Source organism: Mizuhopecten yessoensis, unplaced genomic scaffold (assembly GCF_002113885.1).
Source record: "Mizuhopecten yessoensis strain PY_sf001 unplaced genomic scaffold, ASM211388v2 scaffold4411, whole genome shotgun sequence".
Taxonomy (NCBI): domain Eukaryota; kingdom Metazoa; phylum Mollusca; class Bivalvia; order Pectinida; family Pectinidae; genus Mizuhopecten; species Mizuhopecten yessoensis.
In genome coordinates this window covers 1,420,422-1,441,034 of record NW_018405533.1, presented here as the reverse complement: position 1 = coordinate 1,441,034, position 20,613 = coordinate 1,420,422, and the positions used below count along the sequence as shown (strand labels likewise).

General features: G+C 36.2%; 1 protein-coding gene across 1 annotated transcript in view; it reads left to right on the top strand.

Annotated features, from left to right (window-relative positions):
* LOC110449008 overlaps positions 1-20,613 on the top strand; it is an 81,345-nt gene that overhangs the window by 45,750 nt on the left and 14,982 nt on the right. The window contains exons 4-11 of the mRNA XM_021495582.1: positions 1,258-1,389; positions 4,105-4,234; positions 12,374-12,417; positions 14,341-14,493; positions 14,973-15,161; positions 15,244-15,546; positions 17,408-17,467; positions 19,996-19,998. Coding sequence (XP_021351257.1) covers positions 1,258-1,389; positions 4,105-4,234; positions 12,374-12,417; positions 14,341-14,493; positions 14,973-15,161; positions 15,244-15,546; positions 17,408-17,467; positions 19,996-19,998 — 1,014 coding nt within the window. The remainder of the gene's footprint in view (positions 1-1,257; positions 1,390-4,104; positions 4,235-12,373; positions 12,418-14,340; positions 14,494-14,972; positions 15,162-15,243; positions 15,547-17,407; positions 17,468-19,995; positions 19,999-20,613) is intronic.

The following is a 20,613-nucleotide window of genomic DNA, read 5'->3' as shown; positions in this document are numbered from 1 at the left end:
TTTTTTTTATGTTTTATGAATAAACACGATGTTTTGGAAATATTTATCAAAAGAAATTTATACTATGTTGCGAATTACAATTTCGAGATAACCTTCTTTTATTTACGAACTTATGTCTTTGATGCTGAAATTGACAACTTTATAAAAATACATTTTCACTGAAATTATGAAATCTGGGTGTCGGAAAGGTGTAAAATGATTCTTCGGAAAAGAAAAAAAACAGTAGTTGAGCTAGATAAGAAATTATACGGGGGCAGGCTCCTATGGAGAATTAACATTACTGGAAACAGGCCCTTTATCTAGTGCAAACCATTTTCTGTTCATTCTTCTTCTTCAATGTACACCCTTTATGTCCTGTTTTCATGTCAACTATTATTCTTTGCATCAAAATCTCTGCAACTGATGTTTGTTTTAATATTAACAGAAGTTCTTTTAATTTACCAAGGCTTTTGAAGGTGTTAACATCAAATTGCTAGAGTGTTGTAACACTGATCTGTCCTTAACTCATTTGACCATTAGGGCTCTTTTGACATCTTGTTTTCTTACCATTATTCTACAACAATATAGAACAAGGTTTGAAGCTGATAATAATTACACAGTACATGCAGAAAATCCACCTGCCTAGGTGACTTAAATTTATTTTTTTTATTAATTCTTAATGTTACTAGTTACTTCTTAAAGCTGAAAACACATGCTTTTTCCTCAAAGTTCACTTGTCTCTTTTAATCAATGAAATAAGAAATATATAAACAATCATTATGGCTTCAATTTTGCAAAAAGGCTTTAAATTCAGGTTCATTTCAGATTATAACGGACACTGGTAATTTATCCAGACTCGTCGAACACTTTTTGCTTTCATTGAATTTTTCTTAACTTATTATGACGAGAAATAGCAATGTCAATCTTAGATAGAATTTTATTTTATTGTTAAGGTGAAACGCCATGTAAAGAACCACAAATGGGTTATAGCGAACAATCTTTTTCTATACCCAAAATATTCCAGAATTTGCTGAAAAAATGTTCCTTGATGTTTTTATAAGCAACACTTGAACTGAACTACATGTGTGATGATTGTTTACCTCTGATTTTTTTTTATATTAAAGCAGATTAATATATCAAAAAAAGTGTTGCTTAACAAGAAAATGAAAAATATCCTAGTTAATTATCAGTTCTCCACATCTAATGTTTTCCCGCTATTTTGATGAAATTAACGGTTCTTGGGAGAATGATTAAATGGTTAACTCTTTACTTAAACAGGTGAGGAAATGGTAGTGTATATGGAAAAAGATGTGATAAAGGAAGCTAAAAAAACAGACGAGGCCTACTACCAATGTATTGCCAAAGCTATTGAAATAGAAGTTAAAGGCAAAGCTGTTCCATTAGAAGTGGGTAAGTATATAAAATAGAGATATACACATTTTTGTTATAACTTTAGGGTAAGTGTTTTATTTCTATATGAAATATATAAAATATTCAGATGGCTTAAAGGTAAAAATAATGGATCCGGAGCAATGGCCGATTACAATCAACCTCAAGGAATAGAGGCTTCCCAGGGAAATAACTCAAATACGTATAGTTCATAATATGTACTCGCGTCAACATAACTATAAAAATAACGGGAACATAGCATTACATTTCATGTATGTTTACATTATAAGTTAACATAATTTATATATGTATATGTTGTTTTGTTGGTGTATTATTGAGCCTTTTGGGGTCTTTTAGGGTCTTTTTGGTGTTTTGGTGTCTTTTTTGTCTTTTTTTGGTATTTTGGTGAACTCCAGTGCACAATCATGTAAACTCCAGTGTACACGCTTGTTAACTGAAGTCAACATACTTGTGCAATAGAGAGCACTGTGGTTAAATACAGTGCACACTCAGTTCAGATTGCGAATTTCCCCCTGCCTTTCCGCTTTAAAATATATTATATGTTATACTGTCATACATAAAATATTGAACCAGTTACCTTACAACATAAATTTATATAGTTCTCTAATTATATAGCGGTCTGCTGTCAAAAAACATAGGCACTGAAACCACAGTCAAACTTCATTATATTTTTCTCAGTTTGTACCTTAACAGGCGCGGATCAAGGAGTGGCGGGACGAGAGGCTATTGGTCCTGGTAGAGTAAATTAAAATAGATGGGGTAGGTGGAGGGGAGGGGAAGGTAAGAACCAATTTCGTTATATTTAATAGTCACTGTATCACGAATTAAAAACTTGGGGGTGTTTTTTTGGGGGGAGAGGGATATATATATCTATGTGGGGATGCTCACAGCTCAACATGAAAACACTTTTGGCGTTACAGGAAGTGAAGTTATGTAATTTTCCCCAAACTCAGCAATGCTTTACTTTGGAAAGTTTCAAGTTAAAGAATCTCCATAATTATGGAATGTTTGTGAAAACGGGTATGGTGATGGTACTCTTCCTTGGAAGCTGCCCCACCTATTCCAATATCTTGATAAATGACATCATGTCAGACCTAGACAAAAATATATTATAATACACCAATGAGAGTGGTACATGCATTTATCAGTCCAGTCGTCATGTGAACAGCTTATTAAAAAAAGTATCATCCGATCTGGTGAAAAATAAACTTACATGTACGTAACGTCAATCGCTCGATAACTCCGGTTTCTGATACTTTCCACCATGTTACTGGCTAAGTGATACTTATTGGTCAGCTGAAAAAGGTCAATTATCTTTTTCATTGAACCACGTAAGTTCAGAGGGAACCAAGACCAGAAACGCTTAAATGAGTATTAACACTTTATGATTACCACACACAAAAAGGGCACTCCATAAACAGACTTACTATAGATAATAAAGAAATGCACTCTATTTTCTCAGGAAATTAATTGTGACCCTCATACTAAATGAATTGATTTAAAAAAACACCTTACACAATGTAATGGAAACTTGATATCGTTATTAAAGTTTTTAAAGGACTTCAATACTTTTATTGCACTAGATCAAGTAATTCTAAGCAGTATATTTATTTACCTTGGTAAAGGCACAGTTGAGAAATGAAGGTTTGCCTGTGGCTGTCACTTCCTGACCAATAGACAGCCACAGTATCTTACCTGCAGGTGGGTACTGTGTACTGATTAACCTGTATACAGCTGTACAGACAACGAGTTGGATTAATTGACATGGGATTATACTTTTAATTCACACAAGGTGACCTTGATACAGCCAATCAAAATTAAATGTGACAAGATGTATAGATATCATATTGAACACGAAAATATCTGTCAGCAGGTGGTCATATGCCTTTGCGACCTTTCAATCTGCCAATGCAGTAATGCTGTAACTGTTTGATTAATACTTGAGGTTCCCTGTTATTTAAAAACATTGATACTTTATGTTATTGCGTTACAAGAAACAAGATGTCATGATTAGATAATCAGTCAACTAATTCATTTGTGTGACACTTGTTGTTTGTACCCATGCATCAATGAAGTTTGTCATCACTTAAGAAGGGGCAAATCATTACCACATGGCAAGCTGTAAACCCATCACATGTAACTACTATTTAAATGAGTAAATGACCACTTATCTACTGGTTTGGCTTAACACACTGTCAGCCCATGGGCGTTACTCCTTGTTGTTTTGTTGTTGTATTTGTTGTATCAGGAAAGAACCAATTTATTTTGAAGGATTATTGAAATCAATAATTCAGTCTTTTAAACTATGGCAAACCACTATTGTGCACTGGATACGACATCGCAGTGCACTGGAGATAACAATGAAGGGAACTGTAGTCCGTTACAATGTCTTGCGTACTACCATGCTTACGCCGTATGCACTTCAAAATGTACTAGATACCAAGTTAAGTTTGCTCCCAAATGTATATCTGTAAATATTTGTATTGAGTAGCGCAAGTGACATCTAGTAAATACAATAGCGGTCTTCCGTAGTGACTGATACAAACCCTGTAGACGTCACATGCTTTCTTTTTATGCAAATAAGCTTAAGGTCAGTACTGAACTCTACTGTACTATGTGATGCTTTCATAAAAGAAAGTAAGGATATCTTGTTGTACATATTTTTTGCTTCTTGCAAATCCTGAAAAATAAATAGGTTCATTATCCTTCTCGTAGATTCGGATGAGGAGAGAGGAAGCAATATCCATGGAACACATCGATCTCACTCTTCAGCATCTTCAGGAACAGGAGTGTCGCACAATAATAGAAACAGCAAATCGAGCTCTCGTTCACAGGACAAGCACAGGTACGAACAGATATATTATAATTATCTATATTACAGCCTTTGTTGTACTTCTATTTCCACATTTTAGAAAAAAACATATTTAACACACTTAGACGGTTGCAACATTAAGCATGTCAAAGTGAATAACCGAAAAAAAAAACCCAGAAATATCGACGAAAATATTCCAAAAGTATGTTTCATCTAGGACATCTCATCCTGTTTACTATTATACTATGTACACGTTAACATTGTATAATCAACTCCGAATAACTTTATTTTAAATTTTCAAATGTATATAATGTTCAGATTCCTTGCTATAAAGATCTTTAAGATGGAGGGCACTATGATCATAGGCAGTGAGTTACATCTCATCTACGTGTGATCGATATTAAGGTCACTTCTATTTCCGATATGTGCTAGCTTCTACCGTTTTCCCTGAGCCGGGTAACAATGGGGCGTCGGCGGGGTTTCCGTCTGTGTAGATCCACATGCAGTGGACCGACCTGACTCAGAAACAACTTTCACTGAAGACGAAACGAGCTTGGGTTTTGGCATTGGTTGGAATACTTGTGATGGCGTGGTTCTCTTCAGCTAAGACCTTCCATTTGACATGTCCCCTTAGCCACACTACGACTAGAGGTTTTGTCCTTGGAAGTGGACGGCTCTTCTTCATCTGAAAACGCATCCCCTATCAAACTACCGGAAGCTTGTTACTCATGGTATGTTTCAGTTCCTGATGTCTGCGGAAGTCATCTGGTTTATCAGCTCCGTGGGAGCAACCGTCTATGATGTACTCATTTTTATCGACCTTGTTGTCTTTGTAATACAACATAACATGAGTTTCCCAGTAGTCTTCCCTTTTAAACAGTTTCTTACATACAGTTTCTAGTGGTTTGCTTAGTTTTGGCCACCCTGCAAAGATACAAAGAGAAGATGGGTTTAGGCTAAATTCATAGCGTTACAGGTACATTTTATTTAAAAACACACACGACTTAGTGGTCCTTGAAATCGACTTGGTGATCCTTGAATCATCCGGGTCGCTTCATGTGTCTACATGTAACAGGTCTTCACCTATTGCTATCATCAACATTCCCAAACTCAGTATTTGCCTCTGTCCTGTCACTCTCTACCTTACTTTTAGGTCGAGCGATGGTCGAGGCGTTTTTCCTTACCTCGCAACACATGACCACTATGATGACGTATCCGGTCGCTGTGAACACATTGTGGTTTTCCTCTGAGTGCACAATCTACCTTATACAGCACCTCAGAGATCTTTTGCAGTATCTTTCATGGGCCTTTCTAAAACAATGCGAATGTCTAGCTTGTTTTTTCTTTAAACTTGTTCCATGAGACAACCTCTCAACCATACCATCTTATGGTGAATGTCACGTTGTTGTTCTTGTCTGTAATAGGTCGCACATCTTTGATCACTTTCCCCGCAAACTGTCCACTTTGGTCTGCTATAGGAAACGCTTCTGTCCATTTCCTGAAATAGTCGGATATGACGAGAAAGTACCTGTTACCATCATTAGTTTCTTGTATATCTGTCATAATATCGAATAATAATTGGAATACCAGTGTGTACAACTTTTGGTCTTGGAAGGATTCTTTCGCTTGATACACTTCGTACATCCAGCGACATACCTCTGTACGTCCTTTTGGAGTCCTTGCCAAAAGTATCTCCGTCGTACTTTTGCAGGATTCTTGCTAAAGCCAATATGTGCCCCGTACCAATTATCATTTAATCCTTTTAGCAGTTTTCTTCTTTCTGCTAGAGGAACAATCCTTTTTGTCCTGGTGGTGTCCATACTTTACATAGCAAATCTTGGTTTGCTGGTTATAACTCCCATTGGCTCCTTAAACACTTCCAGACGAAGTTTTGTAATGCGATGTCCTTGCAAGAAGGTTTCCTGCCGGACTCTACCCACTTAAGTACCAAATATTTGTCCCTGCTAGCCTGTTGTACTTCAAGCATCGTAGTAATATCGTCACCATCTAGGTCCGCGTTCACCACTCAAGGCTGAAGAGTCGTTCTCTCTGTTGTTTGGCCATCCACATTGTTAGCAAAGGTATCGGCTAAATTCATCAGCGTTCCAATGCTGGATGCCTGGACGATGCTCCACCTTCACTTCATTCTGACTGATGACCTCCATCCATCCAGCGAGTTGTCCAACCGGATCCTTAACGTTAGTCAACCATTTCAGAGAACTGTCGTCAGTCCGAACTATGAAGGCCCTGCCGAACAAGTAATGACGGAAGTGTTTTAGGTACTGTACAACCCTAAACAAGTCTCTTTTGGTAACACAATAGTTTCGCTCACTTTTATAGATTGTTTTGCTAGCATACGCAGTTGGCCGTTCCTATCCATTCCTGACCTGGGGAAGCACTGATCCTGAGGCAACCCGCTAGCAGCTGTGTCCAGAATAAACGTTCTCTCGGAATCTGGCAATGCGAGAATGGGTTACTTGATAAGCATGTTCTTCAATTAGATGAAACCAACTGAACATCATTCCCTTTTCTGAAGACCGGTTTAACAGTTTTATAACCGCCACGAAGCCTTGTATGAATCGCCGGCACTAGCTGCATAGACCAATTAATGATTGCATCTAGGTCAAATTCGTTAATCTTGGCCAATCACTCACTTTTGCGATCTTCTCATTGTCAGTTGACAATCCCATTCAGAGATGACATGTCCAAGCCACGTAACCCTCTTAGAAAAATGAAACCATTTATTGGCAATGCGTTTTAATTTTGCAGCTCCCAGATGATCAAATACTTACGTCGACTATATCGTCCAGTTATATCAAACAAATGTCATAGTGCAAGAGTATGAGTTTCCGCTCCATCAGCTGTACAAATATGGCTGGTGCATTGCTTAGTTTGCATATAAATAGTTTCACTAGATGGGGGTAGACAAATTTCTCGATAATGGCAACCCTTTTATCGCCATAGGAACCTCCAAAGGGCAATTGGGCGTTACTATCATGAATTCTCAGTAGTCCCTTAGTAACGTCTACCATGCAGCATTTTTTATCATGAAATATAACTATAGCAAGCCGTTTGTATTCAGATCAGCAATCACAGTGTCATTTTTACCTTGTTTGATCCTATTGAGATTAGTAGCTTCCCTGTAACCATAACTTCTAGCTTGCTAACTTTATTGACCTAAACATGACACCCAGTTTCAGTTTACCATCTTTCTCAATCATGTCAAGAATAGATTCGTGTTTCTGTAGACCTGTTGTCGAACAAAAATATTTACCTTCACGCCACTTACTGTGGCCTGTATGTATAAACCGGAGTCACATGCTGCGTTGACCCCTACTCCTAAAAAGCTATCCGCATGGGCTTTAGCGTCAACGGGCTTGTCCTCTGTATTTGATTTTTTTCTTGCACAGTTCCTGGCGATATGACCATGTTAGGCAGACGAAAAGCATTTAATATTTGAATTGTGAGTCTTTTCTTTTCGTGTTTCATTGTACCATGTCTTATAATTTATGGCCTCCATTAAAGTCATCATGTTTTCCTGAAGCTATTGCATTATTCTGTTGAGTGCCGCTATACCCCTTAACTGGTCAACTTGGTTCTCGTCGACAGCTGTCAATTTCGAGTAATGAATTTGTTGGCTTTGTTGTAAGCTTCAAAGTTCACAGCAAGTTGTACGGTTTAATTGAACGTGTGTGGTCTGGATTGTTTGATGCGCACGCGCAGATCAGAATCGCTTAAGGAGTCTATAAACTGTTCCTTCACCAACGTTTCCCGTGAGTCGTTAATTGTTGTTGGCTTGCCAGTCCTAATTATTCTTACCCTTTTTATCGCTTTTATTTTAACTGAGCTCTGTTTACGTAAGTGATTTGGCTTTGTTGGGGATGGTAAGTAAGTCCAAAGTCGGAGTGCTTGTCCTTGTTCTTGTAATAATTCTGACCTTTTTGACGCTTTTCTTTCAACTGCATGCGTCCAAATGCGTGCAGTAACCTAACCAGGAGTCCGTTCAAACATATTTTTAGGTTAATGTTTTTTACCTATTTTCGTCTTATCGCTTAAGTTTGATATAAGCTGTGTTCTATCTCAACGCTGACGGGCTCGGTAGCTGTCTTATACGTGTTGTTTTCCCGTTAATAGGCCGATCGCATTTTCAGGATCATGTACGTACATATAAACTAGCGGTGGAAACGTTTCTTCTATCCTGTGGATTTTTTGTTTGCCTCCGGGGATAGCTTTTGTTTTATTACTATACAAATGTATCGCTAACTACCTCCTTAGCGATATCACATAACTATTAATTCAGAATAAATCATAACTATAAATATCCACAAAGTTGACGCATACGTCATATCTGGCTTATGAACCCTAACATAATGCCCGACCACGCAGGTTTTCTCCGGATACTCCAGCTTCCTCCCACATTAAGAATTAAATCATCTGCGTGCTTCCGTCAGGGCACAAAAAGACTGATTGAGATAGGTTTGGGAAAAAACTGTTTGGTAGTTGCTATAGAAAAAGTGAATATTACATATTTGACAATTAGTCTAAGTAAATGTATAGAGATGTGAGATAAAACTAAAATTAAAAAGGACACATTGTAATACTTTGATGTAACTGAGATTGTCGTTATATCGTTATGTAGTCTCAATTCCTGTTCCATCCTGAAACACCGTATTGAATATCAAATTTTGTAACTATCACCGAGGTTTGCCAGGTAATGATGCCAAAAAAAAATGTAACAGTTTCTGTCTGTAACTAGTTATAAATCGGCACGCGTTGTGAAAAAGTAATACGTTGTTGAAAAGGGGCGTTGAACTCGGGTTGGTTGTCTGGAACATTATTGTTAATTTCGTCATAAATGCATTAACCATTGTTTCTTTTACGAGCGGTGGTGCATAAATAAAGTATGTAAAGTCTATAACCAGACTTTCAAAAATGTTAATTTTTTCGTTCATATTCTCAACAAATGGAAATCAAAAGCTGATGATTTTTTTAGATGATGAACACATAAATGTACACGTTGACCTATTGGTTTAATGCCGGCTCTTTTTGAAGATATCTCCCGGTAGAAATATTAACAGAACCTGGTTGATGACAAAAAGGATCTCCAGAAAATATCCCCATTTTTACTTTTTGTGCCAGTGACAAAAACTGAAATAAAACAAATCTTGAAGCGCCGACAAAGATGCAACGGACATCAGAATTTTCCGGTTATTTTTTATCCTTCCGGAAATAACCGATGAAGGCCGATGGATTTTGGCGTGTTTGTGACGTCATAGTATGATAATCTCCGAACGAAGTTTCATGCCTGTTAGTATCAGATTTGAGGTGATAGACTTTTTGATGCAGAATGAATACTGAACAAAAAAAAAAGAAACGCACAAAGTTCCCCCCTGCAGTTCACCTTAGCTGTAAGGAAATAATAGGAATATTTATTACATCAAGAACGATCTCCCTTCTCAACAATCTACCCTAAACTCAGCCAAGCGTGACGATGTCATTGAATGACTTTGTGAGCTTCTTTAGTCCAAATCACACGGCGTGATCAAGCCAAGCACGACCAGAGAGGGCGATTCGATTGTCGCACTTGCGCAACAGATTCAAGACTGCTGTAGAGACTGCGTCGCATACCTTAGGTACTCATGACAGACCCATTAGTCCTCAAACTGCCAGGAAACGCTTGCGTGCCGAGATAATCATTGCGCGCCGACCTTATGTCGGGCTACCTCTGACACCACGGAGGCGGCAAGTGCGTCTTGACTGGATGCGCAGACATGGCCCGAATAGATTTGTGATGCGTCCATGGAAGCGTGTGATGTTAACCGACGAGTCTAGATTCTGTTTGTATCGTTCAGACGGAAGAAAAAGGGTATATCGCAGACGCGGTGAGCGTTTCGCCGACGCATGCGTGGTTGCACGCGATATATTCGGTGGGCCTTCTGTAATGGTTTGGGGAGGCATCTCCCATGGAGTAAAATCCCCCTTCGTGGTCCTGGATCAAAACCTCAATGCCGTTCGATACAGAGACCAGATCCTCTAACCAAATGTCCTTCCACTTCTCAGACGTCATAACCTTATTTTCCAGCAAGACAATGCTCGACCGCATGTTGCCAGAGTCTGTCGTGATTTTCTCACGGCAATCAACGTTCAGCCTCTGGAATGCCCCACATATAGCCCCGATATGTCTCCCATTGAGCATCTGCGGGATGAGCTGGACAGGCGTATTAGGAAACGTCAAAAAAAACAACTAACCCCGCCCAGTTGATCGCATCATTAACACAAGAATGGAAAAACATTCCCTTAAGTCGAATAAATGTTCTCATGAATTCAACGCATAGGAGAATCCGTGCAGGGATTCGTGCAAAAGGTGCCCACAACAAGTACTGAAGTGTCATTTTATTTTTTGCGGGTATCCCACTTTGAGTAACTACTGATGACACGAGTGACGTCACACAGACTTTTCTTCTACAGTATTGTAAAGAGTAGACCTGTCCCTTCATATTGATATAAAATTTTGTACAAATTTCCCAAAATATCATAGGCTATTGATTGCATAATTTAATTGTGCGTTTCTTTTTTTGTTCAGTATATATTAGTTTTTACCTCAATAAATAAGTAACAAAACATGAAGATTATTTTCACTATATGAAGATGTTCATGTATAGGTTGAAACACAACTGTCTTTGCTTCAAGGATATACTTTCTGTTTCCCCACTGGACGTCTACTTCCGGACGAAAAAGATATAGGCAATGTGTAGTATCATACACTTGGAATGAACACATAGATAATACCGAACAATAAAATGGTCCAAAATGCAATATTGTGCTTTAAAATATGCATCTATTGTACTATGTAACTAGTGCTAAAATCGGTGGTGTACTTTTACACATGGGGGTACATGTTTGCGGAAACAGGTAATTTGAGCTTCAATTTAAAACTTTTTAGAGACATTGCATTTTTTAACTTGAATTTAGTGATTGCTGTCTGTTGAACATAGAAATAATTATAATTTGTATGAGGGAAGTTGCCTAAGAATGATGAGCAAATGTGGTTGGACAGGGAGGGGGTGATATTTGTGCAGGACAGCATACTATATTTCTGTTCTATTCAGATTCAGGTGCTGAAACCTGTTACACAGATCATTATTTTACTATTGAAATGCATGCAGATCAATTATAAATGTAAATTGAACACAATCATAGTCTCAAACCTCAGTATTAGGGTCAGTCATAGTCTCAAACCTCAGTATTAGGGTCAGTCATAGTCTCAAACCTCAGTATTAGGGTCAGTCCAACTATGTAGGCTTTAGCTCAAGGCTATATTTAGCCAAGATTTGAAGTTTTTATCAAGTGATGTATATATGTTCAGATACTGAACAAAACGTAATAACAGTGTCCGTCTTTGGAAACGACTGTCTGGAAACACAGAAAATGTGGGAAAGGTCAGGTTCATTTAGCACGTGGCAATTTCCCTTAAAGGACTCGTACAACTTAAGCATTTACTTTAATATGCTGTTACTAAGTTTTTAATATTTGAAGTTCAACATTAGTGGCAACTGTCTAGATTCACAGATACATACCTGACGAAAGTTTTCAAAGGGCTTTTTGGTGGGTTTAGTGGCATATAAGCTCACAACAGGAGACTGCTTTTGATAACCGGAAATGTACAAGTCAAACCTGTGCAGTTGGACCAGAACACCCCCTGTTATTTGACCCCAAATCAATCCGCCATAACATATTGAAATATATTTAAACTTTACGTTTATCTAAAGTTCAATATCTGTAGATTTCATTCAATGTAATATATGTCAACAATTACCTATTTAAATTACTCATAGGCACTGTATTAAACCGGAACAAATTGTAGATAGGGATTACAATCGTACGAAACAGGAACCCTAAATTAATATACTGATTTCGTTAGATTCGATGCCCTAATTGCGTTGACACATGTGAAGTCAAATTGTCGTCTACATACACGAAAGCATGCCGGGCTCAGATGAGGTATGCGATCACGCTGGTGTCAGTCAACCTTCCGCTAGCCCCTTACTACTCCCACAGACCTCCCACCTCCAACCCCCAATCCACTTATCATTCTGACAGTAAGACTATTGCTCTTAATGGTTTACAGTTAGATTTTTTTTTTCCCTTTTTCATTTGTTCCTTTTTTTGCAGTTGTTCACCTGAAGATAGGCATCAAGGGAAACGAAACAGTAAAGGTACAAAACTATAAAACAAACATCAGATATATTATTTTGAATTTTAAAAAAGAAATAATATGTGAAATGAGTGGAATAATAATATAAATTAGCGTTGTTTGAAATCATGTTTAAGACCGTTTGAAAAAATGTTTTATTGACGAAATATTTCTCAAACGCGTAGTCACGCAATTGCAGCAGTGTAGTGCTCTGGCTTTGTTTTCATTTACTGCGTAGCTGCAGTTATACTCTAACAAAAACTTTCGAATAGAACTGACATAAAAGGGTATTGTCAAAAGTAACAGAGTGTTTGACTTCTCAACTTAATAATGTATCCCCTGTCCAATTGTACATGTGTCGGAATCACATTGGCTTACAAAGTGTGTTGTTATACAAATAACTTGCAACACTATTTTGATACGATACCGCAAGCGAGCAAGTAGACACCGTTATTTTTTTTCCAAACTGACATGACAGTGCTTGTTAAAGCCGTACATCAATGGTCGAACATCTTTTTTTTTCATTTTTCATTTTATAATTCTTTGGGCTTTGCAGCAAATATGAAACACATTTTGATTATCTTTTTACCCTTGTTAGCGCAGATTTATCATGTAGCACGTCCAAATATGGGTTGAAACTGAATTATACACACACAGTCGTTGAGGTCACCCCACACCTTATCACTCCTTCGGGAATTCGAACCCAAGTTATTTTTTTAAAATGCAAATACACTATTCGTTGTATCAACGATCGCCAGTGGACTATGCGATTTACCCAGCACATTACTCTGGTTTAACCAGAGTTTGGCACCCTGGGATATAAACTATTTACTTGTGTGCCTCGCGTAGGAAATAGATGCTACGTTTCTACAACATATACATGGCGTCAATTCATTAATGTATCATATCATTCGTTCAATTGTTACTTTTGTATTTACGTGTATATGTGTTCACTACTTTAGCATTATATTTTGTGTACATATCAGCTTTCGCAGTTGTCCATCTGTCGACTATTCACTAATAAGCCTACTAGTCCAGAATGGCTGCATATATTTCGACCGAATTTAGTTTGGAACATACTAGGCTACACTTAACGTTGTATCATTAAAGGATCTGGTCCCTTTTGGGATAAATGGGCGGTGCCTAATAAGGGAAACAAGTCTTTAAATCACTATCCTTAATATTGACCGCAAACTGGGTCTTAATCTAAATCGGTATATAGCATCCTTTGGCCATGGGGATTCAAAATTGTATAATTGGAGCAGTGGCCTCCCTGGAGAAGAAAAGTTTGATCCAATATTCGAAATATAGGTAAATCTATCAAAAGTATGCTACTATATGGTTGAGATAATTGGGTTTTCTCTTGGGAAGTATGATTAGCATAAAGAGAGAGTGTTAACCTTGGGGTTACAGAGGCGGAGAATAGGGTAATATATTTAAAAAAAGATTCCCTTCTTACCATTTTAGAGGATATCGAACTCAATTTGTCCGCGGAATTATTGTGCAAAGGAGAGTAAACTTATCGTTGTATAAGAACAGGGTGTGGATATCAAGGGGGTAGAGGGTTAAGGCCAAATTAGTGGGAAATGGTTAGTTTCGTTTGGTAAATTATCTTAGGAAATTAATTATGTTAAAAAACTGATTTTATTAATGTGTGTTTTGTCGAATGGAATATGCCAACACTCTATTTTTAGATTAACTGAATAGTTAATCATTTAGGAATTCAATATGATAGCAATTAAAGTTCTATCATTAATGATAAATGCTTAAAATATATAGTTTGCAAAATTAACATTTACAAACAACGTTAATAAAAAATATTCTTCTGTCTGTTTCATATAAAAAACATAGCTTGGCCACATGTTAATATTTATTGTATCCATGATTAAATACCACATGATTTGAGACAGAGGGCCATGATAGTTATTTTGCTGTTTGTTTACAGAGCTGGCTATTCAAATATTGATGTCCAGTTGTCAAATGATGTTCACTATTTACAATTACAACGACGTCGCCAGACTGTCTTCGTTCATAGAGGATGCATTTTATGCAGCTACAGACGAAAAACAGCGAATAGATAAACTGACATTTGAAAAAAGTAAGCGGAAGTTTAAATACAATATACAATTTTCACTATTTTATATTTGATACATCAGAAATGTTCACGGGATGTCGATTTCAACTGTGAAAGTTTTTACTCAAATAATTAGTTATTAATCATGTACGGATATGCAATATTCCGGTTTTTGTGAGATCGAAAAAACTTCTTGTTTGAACCTTGGGCATGATCGATAGTTCTGGTTTTATCCAAGCAAAGTGTGTACAGTGTACTTGCATGGAGTGTAGGGTTCAGTAATTGGTTTCTTGTTGAAAACTATAGCCCTGAAAGTTTGACAAAGCACTCTCGTTATTACTTCTTTACCCATATATCTATTGAAAAAATATACGCATCCAACTAACATTTGTTTTGTTCGGATCAGTGCCATTACTGGATCAACCTGTAGTTATTATTTATGAGGCCTCTATACATGTATATATATATATATGTAAAATAATCAAAGTAAATATGTCTTTCAGAATGTATACAAGTTTTCATTACAATCAAAGCGGCAAACAGTCTGTCTGAGGCGCCTGCAGTCTGTCTAGCTGAACAGTTCAAGCACTATATATTGGATGTTGGATTACAAGTATCAGAAGAATCAAATGACATTTTAGAAGTAGACGAAGCAAGCATCAAAATAACACCGGAGCACATGCCTGAAGATGGTAAGTTATAACATATATTTTTAGATCTGATTTTAACGTTCGTCGAATTTGCAAGCCCATATATTTCCGTCGTTGTTTTCAGGACTTCCACTCGTGAACATTAGTCACCAACAGGGGGCTGTCCAACACAGCGAGTCAGTCATCTTGCAAACATATATCATCGCATCACCACCAGCTTTGTCAATCGAGTGGTTTAAGATAAAAGCTGATGATCACGAGATTTCTATTAAAATAGACTGCAAAAAATACTATGGATGCTCTGACCTGTCACCTTCTCTAATCATCCGAAATGTCAATGTTGATGATCAAGGATGGTATATTTGCCGGGCTACAAATAACAATGGAACTGGATGTAGCAATAAAACGTTCGTCAGGATAAGCAGTGGTAAGTATCTCTTTTACTAATAATGAAATATATACACTATAGGTATATACAACTTATATTTTACAATAATTTTGTTAAAAATCGTTGGACCTATGTATACTTTATTGCGTATGAAAATATTTGTTTTGTTATCTTATATGTCACAGGAAAACTTGCCAATGATGTTAATCCATGAGCGCATATATCTCCTTTATATACATACTTGCCTCTTTCTTTCAGTTTGCCATTTGCACGGTGATTTATGTTACGCCTGATAATTTTAGTTTAAAGCGATTTCGATTTTTGTTGTAAAAAAAGTCTTAATCGGTAACATCATGATGTTAACAGATTGACAATCGAGTCTAACGTGGTTAACGATTGTGTCAAAACAGATCTCATATCCGTATTTTGGCATTGATATCTGGAATTAACCTAGACATAGCAGGATATATTCGCGAAAATTGCGTACATCATTAAGATATGAACAAGGATAACACATTAAATGAGGCTCATTTGCATCCGCTGACCAGGCAATTTTATTTTGTTTGATACGGCATATTGGTATAAAAATTATCCCAAGAAATAGCTACCACATGTAAATCTAAACAGTGCTTCGTGGTGTATGCGTTAATACACATGTATTTAAGTTCCAATAATTCTAACAATGAAAAAGTTTAAGCACATCTAAATATTGTAATGACAATTTTTTGAAAATATAGCTTTTCTCGCTAAAATATTGCTATAATATCATTTTCAATACTTTTTGAAGGAAGCAATCAACTTGTTCGATTGCATTGTGCGCTTTGAACGGTTAAGACTTATGCGTATTTGATAATACAAGAATTGCATCAAATGATGTCATTTACAGGGAGCACAAGGCTTAATTTGATATCACGGCTAACAGTTAACTGCAATGTGACATAACGTAAAGACCACATGACTCGAAAATGGCACCATAATGCCGAAAACATGTGTATCATTACCCCATTGTGTATAAGATAAGCACCGTGTAAGAAATTGTAAATTGAAGCTACCGGATTAATCATGGTGTATTTTCCAATGTTTCTTTATATATCAAAACATTAACAATGATTTGTTTCCCTATGTAAACCAGTTTTTATGATTTCGCTTCGGTTTTCCGCGATTACGAAGCCTCTGACGACGTGACGAATTGTATATACCATTGCGTCGTCTAAGAGACCGGGTATTAATATTAGTACTACATTGTACGTCTTTCTGTCACTCGATATACCGTGCATCACAGGACAATTAGGTGTTGGTCGAGATCCATAATTCACCTGCACGAAGAGTAAGTGATCTAAAGCCGTGGCTCGGTGTGGCGTCCGTCGTATGTTTGTCAACCTTTCGTTGAAAACGCTACTAGCCCTGAACGGCTCAGTGGATTATGGCTAAATTTTTCCTGGAACATCTTTGGGCAAAGTGGACTCAATTTTGTGTGAACGAAAAAGGTGTGTCCAGCTGATCGATTCCTTTTGACACAGATATTGTACTATACAAATGAGATATATTCCGGGTATAACCATCAAGTCTTATAACTGTTTAAAATGGATGGATAAGCAAAGCGTTTCTGTTTATTATGACATTTAAACAGATTACAAGGAAAAAAATCTTTTGTCTTTGAAAATAAAATGGATTTTTGACAATATCAAACTTGAAATAAAAATATTTTCTCTGATTTTAAATGAAGTTTTTAAATTGTATAGAAATTACACATTAGAGGTGTATCTATATCGAAAATGTAACCCTAGCATTTCGATATATATATGTTATATACTGATATGACTAAAAACATATTGCATTGTGGTGAAAATAATGTACAGCTTGCAAAAAAAGTATAATTTTACTGTTATTTGATAAACAGAATCAACACGAGCAGAAGACAAACCTGGAAAACTGGAAACAGATATAAGCAACATCCCAGGTATGATCCTAAGTATATACACTGTACAATGTTTTACTACCAAATGGTAAGATTGATACACAACCAATTTATGACAGGAAATACACAGTAATCACTGACGTTCACTCAATAATTATTGCCCCAGCAAACTGAAGTTATCATTTCATAACATTACCACATAATGAGAATAACTTCCATGACGTCGTCAGAAGAACATATGGGCGGAACTATGTGAATTCTCTGCGAAAGAGACAGATTTTGTGACGCTATAAGAAGTAGATGTGGGCGGAGGTAAGCATAGCTTATATAATATCAGGTTGTTAACTTTATTGAATGGATCGCACGTTAATAAGGTTTAGGAATCAAATTTGTATTTGCTGATCAGATCAGAAAAAATAACCTGTGAATATAAGGAATATTTTTCTATTTTAGGAAGATTATGATGTGATCATCTGACTTGATATTTTTTATGTATTTTAGCTTATAGCAACTTTGTACATGTACCTTGACCGTAGTTTTCCTCACCAAGGGCACTTACGTAAATCGTAAAGGTGTTAAAATCCATGTGAAGGAGCTTTATATCAAACGGAATGCATTAAACAAATACTTAACGTCTAGTTGTGTTTGTATAACGGTCATACGGTATCGCATTATAGCTCTTTGTCAGGCACTGGCGAGGTAAAGTTCCAGTCACTTATTCAAAATGTTATTTACCTGTTCTGATTGATGCTGGCGTCTGGCCCTAGCCTGAGTGACTTAATTCTTGCTTCATAACGTTGAAACAGTTCGTATCCCCACCCCAAAACTAATATATCAATGCTGGGCATCAGGAGACAAACACAATCATGATATCATTATTGACCCCTGAGTCTGGACCCTGCCCTAAGGACTTCATTTCTTGGTCATAACTTTGAAGCGGTTGAGATCCCTACCCCATAACTGTGTGTTGGACCCTGCCCTAAGGACTTATTTTCTTGGTCATAACTTTGAAACGGTAGAGATCCCTACCCCATAACTGTGTGTACAATTGATAGGCATAAATAGATAAATACAGTCATATCAAATAACTTACCCTTGGGTCTAGTTCCTCTTCTAGGGACTTAATGTATAGGACATAACTTTGAAATGGCTGAGATTCCCAAATCATAGCCATATACATTGTATACATATGCTGGGCATAAAGATACAGGTGAACGATAAGGTTTTGTTGGCCTTTTGTTTTAAAACACCTAATACTAGTTACTTTATTTTTGTCAATAGTAAGTTTTATTATAAATGAATAGCACGGTTGTTGAATATTTATGTGATATTTATTCTACCTGAAATGAATTCTTTTTTTAATTGCCAGGCTTTTTTTCAATATAACTGTTCCTTTATATCCCTTGAAATTCAAGTTCGAATTGAATAATACTTCAATCCTAAATGATTGGATGCGTTTTATAAAGAACCCTGCTACAGTTCAAATTTTAATTTCTAGTGGACAGAATATTTGTATTGTTTCACTTACGTTATATAACTAATTGACATCGGAACGTATCAATCGGATATTTCTTCGTTTAATGATCTTTTTATTTTTAAATTAAGAGTGAAGTTTAATATGTTTTAATGAAAGTTATATAAAGTTGGTTAAGCAGATTGTATTAAGCCTGATCATCATCATTATTTTGGCCAGTTGAGTTCAAGGATAAAGGGCCACTTAATTTGTTCAAATGAATAACCTTTACCTATATTAAAGGCCACAGGGCTCAAATGAGTTAAACACTTTTAAACAACTTCTTTTGAATAACAAAACGTACAGGGTGGTGATATTTTGCCGGAAGCATGCTCAGATGAAGAGCTATCAAGTTTGTTTATATGAATGACCTTGGCCCACTTTCAAGGTCACATAAAAGGTCTGGGGTGGTGATATTTGACAAGTTGATGCTGGGATGAAGGGTCAAACAAATTATTAAAACTTAATGTCATTGTTTGATTATCAAGGTCACAGGTGTCAAGTATAGTTATCTTTTAGCAGGTTCTTTTGAATGCATTAGGGTCAAATATACTGGTTTTGGCTGTAGTATGACTTAAGTCCGTTTTTAAGGTTAAAATCTTTAAACACTTTTGTGTTTGCACTTTACACAAACATAATGTTTTCAAGTGTCTTAAAGTAAACACTTTGATCATGTCAAAAATAAAGCTATAAATGATGAACATTGCATTTTCTATATCAATTTGTTATTTACCACTAACACTTAATTGTGTTGTTATTAAAAAGTTTATTTTATAATCTTATTCTTCCATAATATCCCCTTAACGTCAAGGTCGAAATAAATAATACTTTGTTTTAAGTTGTTAGTGATTGATATGTATATCACTTCTGTATATTTCGGCACTTGTTTTGTCTCGATCTATATGACCAGGCCAATACTATCTAGATAGATTCGTAGAGCATCTATACAAGTAATGTCTATATAAAAGAGTGATAAGTAATGTCTACAGTTATTTATCTGTTTGTTCCTTTCTTTTGTTTCACATATCTGCCTGGTTATGACTGGATCCAAAAACAGACTGTAAGTGATCACTTTTTTTTTTGTTTGCACCTCCTGACCCACCTGTTCAAATTGTAAACTAAAGAGTAATTTCGCAATCACACAAAGTCTTTTACATGATTCAACTAATTACAAATGTTAAATGGCTAAAGCAAAGAACCGTTACACAATCCTTGATCTATTTTGGATAAGGTTTGGATATTATGCATTTATCGTTACGATACAGTATATCTCTTGGATGATTTCTTTCATCTTATAGTATACAACATTTCTAAATATATCACTATTAGAAAATAAATACGAAACATAAATTATAATTCAGAGTTATGGCCAATTATTCACTTTCTTTTCTTCTTTTTATCTTTATCAAGAAACACATCCGAAAACATTTTCTGTACTATTTCGTTATTTTCTGTTGACATTAACGTTTTGTTTTAAAACGTCTTATAATTCATTTTGATCCTGTCAGTAGTTTATTGAAGCTATACATATATTAAACCTTTTTTATTAACTATTAATTTGCTATGTATTGCCTGAAGTGAATTGTGTTATGATTATGAAGTTTATTTCTTATATCATTCTTCATTTATGATAAATAATGCTTTGATTCAATCTAGCTGTGATTGCTCGCATCAT